The sequence below is a fragment of the Anguilla rostrata genome, chromosome 6 (assembly GCF_018555375.3).
Source record: "Anguilla rostrata isolate EN2019 chromosome 6, ASM1855537v3, whole genome shotgun sequence".
Taxonomy (NCBI): Eukaryota; Metazoa; Chordata; class Actinopteri; order Anguilliformes; family Anguillidae; genus Anguilla; species Anguilla rostrata.
Genome location: NC_057938.1, coordinates 11,756,317 through 11,768,642, shown reverse-complemented (window position 1 = coordinate 11,768,642; position 12,326 = coordinate 11,756,317). Strand labels below are relative to the sequence as shown.

At 48.5% G+C, this 12,326-nt stretch overlaps 1 protein-coding gene across 9 annotated transcripts in view; it reads left to right on the top strand.

Annotated features, from left to right (window-relative positions):
• Positions 1–12,326, top strand: part of rasal2 (RAS protein activator like 2) — a 68,637-nt gene that overhangs the window by 36,400 nt on the left and 19,911 nt on the right. For 8 of the 9 annotated variants that reach the window (XM_064338377.1, XM_064338375.1, XM_064338376.1 and 5 more), the window contains 2 exons: positions 6,379–6,485; positions 11,763–11,875. In XM_064338377.1, the coding sequence (XP_064194447.1) occupies positions 6,379–6,485; positions 11,763–11,875 (220 nt within the window). Of the gene's footprint in view, positions 1–2,969; positions 3,352–6,378; positions 6,486–11,762; positions 11,876–12,326 lie in introns of those variants that run through there. The other variant, XM_064338378.1, reaches the window with a different exon arrangement.

The following is a 12,326-nucleotide window of genomic DNA, read 5'->3' as shown; positions in this document are numbered from 1 at the left end:
GCTAGGAGTGATGTGAAACCACAGTTATTACTGACTGAATGTGGTGAGAGAGACATGGCTTCATCTCAGGGTGGCATTGATAGATGTCTGGTATAAGATTCAGAAAAAATTTACAACCCAGCCCGATGTTTAGAAGGCCAGGTATATACCCGTTTGCATGTGTGTCATTTGTTTCATTTTCATATCATAAAAATGTGATGGTGTAAAATAAGTTTTATAAACTCAGTGAAGAAAATTAGGCTACATCATAAACCAAATTGCTCCACTTTTTATTTTCAGAATTACTGTCAGGTGTGGTCAATATTGCACATCCTGTGTGGCATGCGGAGTGCTGTACTATCTGTGAGATGTGCACATTACTGCACTTCCTGTGTCGCATGCAGAGGTACTACTGTGATTCATTCTGCAATTCCATTACTGCACATCTCTGTGTGTGCGCATGCGTACTGTCTGGATGTGCACATTACTGCACTTCCTGTGTCACATGCAGAGTACTGCTCTTTCTCTGCGATGTGCACATTACTGCACTTCCTGTGTGGCATGCAGAGTACTTGTGGATCAATACTGTGGATGTGAAACATTTTTGTACTTCTGCTGTGGATTACAGAGTACTAAACTATCTGTGAGATGTGCACATTGCACTTCCTTTTGGCATGAGCAGTACTGTACTATCTGCGAGATGTGCACTTTACTCTACTTCCTGTGTGGCAGGCAACTATAATGTACTTTCTGTGAGACACATAATGCATTCCTCCACTTTCTGTTTCCCTTTTCCCTGAACAATAAGGTTTTCACCTGGACTCATGGAAAGGGTGCATACTGCCCTCTGCTGTTCCACTAGCTGAAGGGTTGCAGGGAGGAATAGTTGGCTTGTTGCCCTGCTAGAATTTCTGCAGAAAAACCAAAGCGACAGTGACCTCTGAACAGCATGCAGATGAGCTTTTGAATGTGGCATGCTGTAATGTGCGCAGTGAGATGAATGTATGTTTTCTTAAGCGTCCTAACCTCCTGTGCGCGTTGTGTGTTTAGCATTTTGGTTATGTGAGCTCAGGTGGAGGTAGTAGAGCCCAGGGCCTTATACATAGTCCCTCTGGGAAAAGCTGTAGTACAAGGGGGTTATTGGTGCGCCCTCGAAGGGAAGCTCCGGACGGCGTCTTATTCTTACACCCTCTGGGGGGAACCGGAGCTCACTGCGTTAGTTACCCGTACGTGCATCGCGTATTTAACAGACTCCAGGACGACATACAGAGTCATCATTTATGTACTGCCATAAATACTGCAGCTGATGGGTTATAGGTAGCTGTACTGAGCAGTGCTGAGTAGGAGAAAGCACCCCGTCATACCAGGCGTTGTGATGTATGGCATGAGCTCGTGGTGTGTGTGTGTGTACATGTGAGGGTAGGCATACTGTCAGTGTGTGCATGGGTAGGGTGAGTGTGTGTGAGTACAGCATGTATGTGTGTGTGCAAGTGTAGTGTGAGTGTGTGTATGTGCGTGTGGAGGGTGAGTGTGTGTGTGTGTGTGTGTGTGTGAGCACAGCGTGTGTGTGCGTGCGAGTGTAGTGTGAGTGCGCCTGTGCACGAGTGTGTGTTGCTGCTGACTGGGCTCCTGGCTCTGCAGTAGACTCTGGGCAGTGTGGGATCACGTTACATAGCTTTTAACAAGGTAAGCTAGCCAGGCTGGAGGGCACTGCAGATAAAGCAGCCTCGTCTCTCTTTCTTTTCACGTTCCTTCTGGGGCGCACGTGCATTTCGCTATTAACCCTGCCTGCCCTTTCTGTGTGATAGTTTCTATGCAGTTCACGTGGGTTTTGACCCACTGTGTTACGCTTGCTTGTACGCTAGGCACATTCAACACAAATGAGGTCCTTAACAAGTCTACTTCCAGCCACTTTAGATATGATTGTGTTAGGGCCGCTCTGTGAGTGCATGGAGCTCAGGGGAGAGGGGTGACTCAGATGTAATTGAATGCAGGTCCTGGGGAAGGTGGGTCGATGTAGATCGATGGCAGAGTGGCGAAAGGCTAATTTTGGAAAGACCCGATCCCTGGATCCCGATTGTAGAGCGGTGCAGAGAGCTGTGATGTCACGATTCAGCTGTCACCGACCGACTTTAAACTTCCTGGAGCTTTAAGGAGCATTATTCTTATCAGCAGCAGAACAGCTTTGAGAAGCTGTTCATGCAATTTGTTTTATTTCACTTATACTAGAAAGTTGCACTGATACTTCTGAAGATGTTTCAAGCTATCCCTCTCATCCGTCTTTTATAGAAAGTTGTAATGTGTGTCCTGTAATATACAGAGCATGAGCATGACTATTAAATGCAGTCCGTGTTTGAAGCTTGTTAATTAGGTATTTGTTCTGGTGAAGGTGTGCAGAAGGGTACGTATTCTCTTATGCTACTGAAGATATAAAGCTTGGCTGCATTTAATTTTTTGAACGATGTTCACTGTTCCAAAACAGTCCACCCCAGTACATTAATTTTAATGGCTTTGTGGAAGAAACACAAACGCGCACACACACGCACACACACTGGCACTCTCTCTCTCTCACACACACACACACACACACACACACACACACACACAGCAGCTCTCCCAGGTGGGAGGAGATCTCTGTCAGTCAGGACTGACCCGCGCTGGCTCTAGACAGCCCTCTGGCTCAGAACCTGGCTGTAAATTTCCCGCCTGTTCCGCGGCTGCTGCAGCAAACTGCGTCTCGCTGTTGCAGGCAGACGCAGACGCGTCCGCATATGCATCAGAGAGAGAGAGAGAGAGGCAGAGAGAGAGAGAGGGGGGGCCAGAGAAAGACAGGGGAACTGAGAGCGAAGGAGAGTGAAGGGAGAGAGAGAGGGGGCAGAGAGAGAGAGGCTGAGAGAGAGTGAGAGAGAGGCAGAGAGAGAGAGAGGGGAGCAGAGAGCGAGGGGGGAGCGGAGACACAGAGAGAAGGAGGAGGAGAGGAAGGAAGCGCTCGTCATCAGGTTGAGAGTAATGGAGGAGTGCTGTTACAGCCATTGATTGAATAACTGCGGTAAAACCTCTTCCGCCGGCCAGCCAGGAAGCTCAGATTCTGATGAAGTGAAGGTTAGGACTGAGAGAGAGAGAGGGAGAGAGGGAGAGAGGGAAGAGCCTGAGAGTCGGGCAGGGGGATGGAGAGCTGGATCGGCTGCCAGAGCGAGCGGAGGATATGAAACCAGTTGCAGTTTAACTCATCGGTGGGATAACGGCGCCGACTATGAGAACCGCCGGAGAGAGACCGTCACTGATTGGCTGAGGATGGCGGTCTGCGTTCGGCCAATCCTGCGGTGACCCCGTGCGACTCTCCTCAGATGATGGGGAACACCTGTGACCGAGGTACTCCCCCCACCCCCCCCCTTTAATCCCCTGCTGATATCGCATAGCCACAAACCTGGACCGAATCTGCCGCTGGCTGAGTGTGCCTTTCTTGTTTATTACTTTTTTAACATACCGTGCCCGGTCCCTGAGGGCGGTGAGGAGTTTGTGCAGTTTGCCCCGGAGTTGTAGCCCGACAGAGAGCAGCGCAGGAGGTGAGCGCGGTGCGTGCGTTTGACTTGCTGATGCGTTTGGCGTGCGGCGGAAAGGGCGACGGTGGCAGCGGTGCGCGGCGTTGCGGAGCGAGCCTTTAGATGCCGCTGACAGACGCGCGGCGTCTCTGAGGAGGAGAGCCCTTCCTCCCTGGCGAAAGCGCCGAGCCGACGCAAAGTTGGGCGGGCGATTCGGGCCGCGTCCCCGTCCCGTCCTGAGACCGCTTAACCGGAGCGCCGGAGTGCCTCTTCCGTGCCGAAGTGAAAAATGGTGCATCGACGTTGCCGAGGGTATCACTCTCCCGCTTTAAAATAGACTGAGGAGCAGCTCGTCGAAACGGCTAAATTTAGCATCAAATCAATGTTGCTCTGGATATGAGCGGAGTTGGCGGCTGACGAGCGGTTTGGGATTTCCGCTCCGACTGCGGGTGCCTCTGGGGCACGGCGGCGCCTGGTTAGCATGCAGCGGGGGGCGCAGGGGGGCGCGGGCGTGGAGGTCAGGGATTCTGAGAGGAGAAACGAAAGGTGCTCGCGTGCGAAGAGGCAGCCGCTGCGGCTCCTGTGCCAGTCTGGGCTGCCCTCCAGGGCTCAGAGCCGTCACTCTGGTGCCCGGGCCTGCCCGGCCTCTCCACTGAGTCCCACACTCGAATAAATACTGCTGTACTGACTCAGTGCTCTAATATCAGTACTGACTGACTGCTCTGATATCAGTACTGACCGACTGCTCTGATATCAGTACTGACCGACTGCTCTGATATCAGTACTGACTCAGTGCTCTGATATCAGTACTGACTGACTGCTCTGATATCAGTACTGACTGAGTGCTCTGATGTCAGTACTGACTCAGTGCTCTGCTGTCAGTACTCACTGACTGACTGCTCTGATATCAGTACTGACTGAGTCCTCTGATATCAGTACTGACTGACTACTCTAGTATCAGTACTGACTCAGTGCTCTGATATCAGTACTGACTGACTGCTCTGATATCAGTACTGACTCAGTGCTCTGATATCAGTACTGACTGAGTGCTCTGATATCAGTACTGACTCAGTGCTCTGATATCAGTACTGACTCAGGGATGTGATTTCATTACTGACACAGGGCTCTGATATTGGTACCGACTCAGTGCCCTTGTGTCATTACTGACTTGATATCAGCAATGGCCTGATATTAGTAGTGACCTGATGTCAGCATTGACCCAGTAACTAGAAATTAGTAATGACCACTTTTATTCTCTGATATCAGCAATTGCTTGTTGAACTGTTATCAGTAATGACTTAGTGACATAAAAGCAACAACAATCGGTTGTGCTAATATCAGTAATGGTCTCAGTTAACTGATGATGATGGAAATATTCATGCATCTTACATCCCTCCGCTGGGCAGACTCCTTTAATCCTCGGAGTGAGATGGTCTGTTTGGACCGGGACCAACGGTAAACCTGAAAGCAGCTCTTAAAGAAAATGAAATCTTTATTGTACCTCAGAACTTCCACGACAGCCAGTGATTAAGTGGCGGCTGTCGTGCGAGCCTAATGCTGTAGAGCTCGCTTCATAATGCTGTGGGATTGGTTGGGAACATTTAGGAATGTTTCAGATTATTATGGGATCAATTGGGAAACTTGCCTTTTTCGGTGCGATACGCAATGCAGTATAAGTGGTATGTGAAGACTTTGCATATTTAAATGTGAATATACGTTTGTGCCTGCGATAATTTCAGGAGGCACCCTTATAGTTAGACACATAGCAGTTAAACCACCTTAAAGCTGCTCAAGACACAGACAAATCCTTAGTAACAGTGGCCTGACAGTGGAGCAGTGTATGCTGGGATAGCTGACAAACCTCTCTGGCCCCAGGGGCCTGAGTCATACTGCCACCAGGGATCTGTTATGTCAGACTCTCACCATGGCACTCACCTGGATACAGGCCATTTTACCTCTACACTCACTTGGATACAGGGCATCTTAATCTCAATTCTCACCTGGATTCAGTGCATCTTACATCAATTCTCACCTGGATACAGGGCATCTACATCAATTCTCACCTGGATACAGGGCATCTTAATCTCAATTCTCACCTGGATTCAGGGCATCTTACATCAATTCGCACTTGGATGCAGGGCATCTTACATCAATTCTAGTCTGGATTCAGGGCATCTTACATCAATTCTTGTCTGGAAACAGGGCATCTTACATCAATTATTGCCTGGAAACAGGGAATCTTACATCAATTCTTGCCTGGAAACCGGGCATCTTACATCAATTCTCATCTGGAAACAGGGTATTTTACCTTTACTCTTAACTAGAGACAGGGCTTTTTACCTCAGCACTTACCTGAAAACAGGACATCTTACCTCAGTAAACTTCTGCAGACAAGCCATCTCACTTATCGTCTATTGCAGGTAACTGAGATGATACACTTATTTGCACTGGTTAGAATTGTATCAGTCAGTACATTTTCCAAACACATATGATATATATGCATCAGAAAGCAATAACCTTTTGTCATTTCATGCAGCATTTCATACAGATGGTCAGGATGTCCCAAAGGGACACAAATAATTATGCAATATGTGCTTCCTCATTGAGAAGTCTGCATCCTATTGTCTGTCAGTTGCCATCTCGTTTTGTGTCTGGTATCAGCGCAATAGAACTATATCAATGTCAGTGTGTATTTCTGTTTTGACAGTGACAGTGAACAGTCATAGCTCTGTTGGTGCAGAGGCGGGAGCATTTGAAGGCAAGAGCTTCCTTCAAATTCAATCACAGGGCTATCAGTGCATGCTGTGTGTAAGAGCTGTTCCCATACGGTCTCTCTCTCTCTCCCCTCTTTCTGCAGAAGTGTCGGCCGACAGGTCTCCCAGGAGGAGGAGCATCTCAGGACTGGGGAGTACAGAGAAGAACATGTCTGTGGACGGACCAAACTCCTCCCCCTTCAAAGTGCCGGTGAGTCCCGCCTTCTGTAACCCCTCCCTCTCTGTCTAGGCCTCACCCTTTAGCCCCTCCCCCTATAGGCTGTGTGAACCAGACTCCTCCCCCTGCAGCTCCTCTCCCTGTGGGTGCTGATGCGAGCGGTGTGGTAGAACATGGTACGCTCTGACCCTGGAGCTGCACCGCACACATAGCGCACAGAACAGCGTGTAGAAGCAGCACAGCCAGCTGCTCGTGCGCACGCCAGTTCCTTTCCTCTCGCGTTTCCTGCGCTCTTTTATGGCGCCTTTTCCTGTAGGGCGCGTTTGCTTGCCTGTCGCACTCTGTTTCAGTCCACAGCGAGGCATAGCTTGTGTACATAAATTCTGAAATAATGAATGACCGCACTGTTGATATTGAGTATTATATTTATAGTTTATCACGCGTAATTACCAGAAGCTTTGGGAGTTATCGATCCGCTCCGCGTGGAAGCAGTGCTACAGCTGCGCGTTTAAAAACGGCCCCCAGCCCAAACATTATCATCAGTTCGGCAAACAGATTGCTGCCCTTTAACTGCTCTTCAGAATTCGATGAAAAATGGATGCCCAGTTGGTCTCTCGTAAAATTATGCCTATTCAGTAAAATGTGCACTCGTAGTTAGAACGGTAAACAAGATCTGGATGGGTTTTCCACTTTGCGATTGGACATCGGGGAACTGCTGGCACTGTTCTCCCAGGGTGCATTGCCAGCAAAAGCTCGTCGAGTTTGAATTGGCCGTGGATGAAATAATGGCCCCATATTGCTGTCAGACCCTTTGTTTCGTGATAAGCAAACGAGCCAGATTACTGAATGTTCTGCAGTTCTGTTTATAATAAGCCATCATCTAATGTATGAATGGTTTTACCCACTGAAAATTCGCTTTTGTCTCTGATGATAGTGTTCTCTTTAGTCAAATAATTGAAATGATTTTAGTGTTTGATGTGCTGAAATCGGTTTAAACGTCACAAACATCATTTTAACTCGAGGGTATTAATTGCCACTTTAACATCACTAGCTTTGAGCTACGGGTACAGTAATGGCTAGAGCAGTATTGCAAACCAGTCCAATTGCAAGGCTGTGCTGTCTTCTCTATTTCCAGCGGACAAACATTGGCTTTCACTTTCAAACTTTGACCTAATTTATTCAGCTTTTCCCTTGTGATTTTATTTCTGCTTTTTCCCTCATTTTTCTCCCTAATATAGAATGCCCAATCATGCTTACACTGGCAAGCTTGTCACGACCTCCGTTGTCAGTTCGGGAGAGCACAGACACGCACGCGCTCTCCTGCGTAGCACAGGATCTGAGCAGTCAGCCAGTCAGGCTCGGTGAGTCATAGGGAGACGCTTCACATACAGCCCAATGGGGCTGCCCGAGCTTGCGCAGTCCAACCCTCCCGTCCTTCGGCGAGGGTAGAACCCTGAACCTGGAACCCTCGCATTCAGTACCTGACCGTGCCCCCCCCCCCCCATGCGCTTGAACAGTGCCCTAACAGGACGAGCCCAGAAGCCCTTTCTGCTCTGTATTTTCCACATCACTCCGCCCCCTCTCCCCGAAATCTCACGGGGAACCTTTTTGAGGTTTGAGCCTTATTCTAATTTGCTACCGGAACGAAACGAAATTGCAAATGCTTGTTCTTCGGTATTTTTAGCTGCTTATTAAAATATCCGCTCGGGCCAGCGCGGGGGGAGCTGGGGACACAGAAGCGTAATTAAACGGTGTAAATCAGATTGTAAACCCAGTATTGTAGAGCAGTTTTGAGAGCAATTACTATCATTTTTTGTGCTATGCCAGCCAGCCAGTAGACAGAACACAACTACAGTTAAGTTCTCTCGTGCAGCACCGTCCGTATTCAGTCCGTGCTGCGTTCTCTTCCAGTGTCTGTAAACTCACCCGCTGCCATATTAACAGGAGCGCTTTTAGCTCCACTTGACGGATGGGCATAGTAAACTGGGTGTTTGCCGTGGCTGTGATGTGTGTTGTGCTGCCTCAGCTGGACCCTGTTAGCACTGATAAATAAGCGGCAGTCCGGCAGCTCACCGTGACATCACGTTATGTGCCCGGCCAGGGAAATATTCATCATTAAATCCAAATACGTTCTCTTTAAAAAGTTGATGAAATTGCGTGCACTTTCACATTTCCATGCTACTTAAGTCGTCTTTCAGTTTTCACTGGCTGAGGTCTTTCCAGAATATAAAGCGTCATGCATAATTTATCAGACTCGTACACAGTCCCACTTAGTCCCAGAAAAGGTTTAGAAAATGAAGGGGGGATAGAAGGATGACTTCAGAAAAAAGAGCAAACTTTACTCCACGTAGACGGTTGCAGTGCTTGGTCGGCACGACCTGTTGCTGTTCAGATAAATCACCTAATGAATTTGTTAAGTGGTGCATTTTAATTTCCTGATGGATTCAAAGATGCAGATTCTCGTTTTGAAAGATTTGTGTTGGGGGCCTTGTTATAATTCTCCTTGGCATTTTTGTCTTGGCTGGACTGGAAGTTTATTTATGTGGCAGGGAGTAGAGGGTTGAAAATGTTTTTAGGCCACAACGCACTTGCATTTTTTTTTTTTTTTTTTTTTAACCTTTTTTGACCATTACACGGTTGTATTTGAGAACTGCACGTTCACATGCAGTGTTGAACTGGTTAGCTTTGTAAAGAATGAAGCTAATGTGGCCCGAATGGACAAAAATAATGTGGAAAATTAAAATCTGTTCTCAAATCCTGCATTGGTAGCAAGGTGGATTTATTTTGTGCTAACAAATGGTTTATGGAATACTGAAGTTAGGTGGTGCATAAATAATGGTGCACTGTCTCTTTTTTGCAAAGAACGTTTGGTTATGAATATTTTAACATGGCGCTTAAATGTCTCGCGCTACTTCGTGCTCATTTCTTTGTAAAGTTGGTCTGTTCCCTCTCATTTACAGGTGTCCGTAAACTGGCACTGTGTGAGTATGTGAAAATTTGAGAACCGGCGTCTGAGGCTCTCTTGCATTTGAGATCGGATAGCTAGCTGTGGCTACTTTTAGCTTTAATGACATTAGTCAGCGATAAAGCTTTTTTATCTGCTTTCCCGAGTGCTGCCAATGAGAGCGCTGAAAGTGCCCTAAAAGAGCATGAGGGCTTTGCTGTGGCTTCGTTGGAGGCTGTGGTGAAACGGGAGCAGACGATAGGAGGTCTGTCCCCGCTGCGCCGTGCAGACCTCATTGCATCATCGCATCCCGCACGCATGTCCGGCTGCTGAATTCTGTCCCTTTGACGGATTTAAAGTCGTCTCACAGTTAGCTTTAAGGTTGATTTTGATATTAGGGTATGAGATGAGTGGATTGCTGTTCATTAACTTAGCGTTTCCAGATCTCTGCAGTGCATGGCGTTTACCGTTGCGTCTATGCACCAGCTCACCGGGCTTCACCGAGCCTGTACGTGGAGTTGATTGATTTTACGGCGTGTCCTAGGAGAGAGCGAGGCGTGCTCGAAGCCAGCAGGTCGTGTTCTGAGGTGGCTGCCGCCGGCTCGCCTGTTAAATCTTTTCCGTGGCGTCGCCCCCCGCCCTGCCGTCTCTTAGCTGGAGGGAAGCCACGGGCTCGCAGCCATAAATACAGGTGAACCCTGTTTACCGCTAGCCCGCGCCGCGCGGATTCATTACGCCCCAGCCCATAAACCGCGAGCTAGCGCGGGAGCGCCCCGCTCTCCGGCTAGCCCGTCCGGTAATGTAGTGTCGCCCGCGCGGCCGTGTCTCACTCGCTCGATCTCTTAATGTGTTGTTTTACGGCGTTTTACTGCTTCCTCTGCCGAGTGTTTCATCCTGGCCGTTTCATAAATACTGTGGCATTAGCCCTCGTGTGCGGGTGAGAGAGAACACCACCGCTGTCCGTAAATCTGTCTCGCCCGCCCGGGTTACGAGCTGGTTCTGTCTCTGGAACATGTCCATTGCGCAGTACTGGTTTGCCTCTCTCTGTGACTCTTCTGTAAAAAGGTGCAAGACCCTCAGGGACATTTGAGCATCAGAGCTACGGACCTAATGAACAGGTCATCTGAAGTGGTATGGAACTGGAAGTTGGATAAGCAGTTATATCTTATCAAGCTCTTTACTGTCATTGGTTTAAAAAAGTCAATGGGAAACTAGATATGTTTAATTGATAAAACAAAGTGCTTTAAAAATGAGAAAAAGGTGCGTGTTTTGCTGAAAAGCTGGGAAAGCATCAGTGTTTGATGAATAGACGGGACAGGACAAAATTAACGTTTGCAGAAGAGACCAGATGTCACGAATCACTAAAGAGATTCCTTCCAGAAAGCTATCACAATATCCCAATTATTGGTTTATTAACTTAAACAACAGTTTGTACTTATGAGAGTGCCCTGTTTAGAAAGCAAGGATGCAGTGATTTATGCTATAATCCTTATCTTTAAAAGATACACATTCCTAAAATGGGATATTTTGTGATGTCACTTTCAGATTTCTGAACGTTTCAGGGTTCTGATTGACCTCTATTTCCAGCTGCTCACTTCTCAGAGGTGCTTCTGATGAAGTCTTCATTAGCATCGCGAGCTGTGAGAACAGACATCTACATGTGGCAGCGGGGCCAATACAATGCGATATGAATATGCAAATAGCGGCTCAGCTGTGAGCGACTGCAATTAATATTAATGACGAAGCCTTGTTTAAAGTCAGCTGGCAGGTCTGACTGCGGGAGTCTGACTCTGGGATTGCCCCCGTGCTTCCGAAGGTGGGCCTGTCTAATTGGGTTCATCTCCCGAATGCCCGGAGGTGCGTGGCGAAGAACAAAGGCCTCTGCGTTCAGTACTCGTAATGTTAATATTATTAATATCATGCGCCGGCACCGGGGGGCGCCGCTAGTCAACCGCACCCCACGGACCGCCACCCCGGGCGCTTCCTGCATAATCAAGCCCGACAGATCGCTCTCTCATTAATCAGCAGGTCAGTTTGGTGTAGTGAAGAAGGGCTTACTGTAACACCCCGGTGTATCTCACTGCACAGAGCTCAGCCGCATGTCTTCCAAATACAGAACGCAAGTGTAGCAGTAGTGCTGCTTCTGTATGACCTCTCTGTGATGGCAAGGCTGGCAGGCAGTGCTTTTGCAGTGGTGTGTGTGGCGACCGTGCGAGCTAGCGGCACTTCTGTACGGTCTGTCTGGCCTGGCGAGCGAGCGCCGTACTGGGCGGGCGAGCGAGGGGCGCTTCTCGATGGCGTCTCCGATAGCCGCGCGAGCGAGCGACGCTTTGCGCCGCGGTGACAGCGCTTCTGCCGTCCCACAGGGCTTCTTCAGCAAGCGGCTGAAGGGATCCATCAAGAGGACGAAGAGCCAGACCAAACTGGACCGCAACACCAGCTTCCGGCTCCCCTCCCTGCGATCCACCGACAGCGACAGGTACGTCTGCCCCTAAATCTCAGTTTAAATCTCAGTCACAGTCACGTCTGCCCTTAAATCTCAGTCACAGTCACAGGTACGTCTGCCCTTAAATCTCAGTCACAGTCACGTCTGCCCTTAAATCTCAGTCACAGTCACGTCTGCCCTTAAATCTCAGTCACAGTCACAGTCACGTCTGCCCTTAAATCTCAGTCACAGTCACGTCTGCCCTTAAATCTCAGTCACAGTCACGTCTGCCCTTAAATCTCAGTCACAGTCACAGGTACGTCTTTGTTTTATCTCAGTGACAGTCACAGCTGGATCTTTGTTTTATCTCTGTTGCAGTCACAAGTAGGTCTCTTAATCTCAGTGACAGTGACAGTCACAAGTAGAACTGTCAGTGACAGACACATGTGGGTCTTCCATTTATCCTTCTGTCAGTTACTGGTAGGCCTTCCCTTAATTTTGCTGG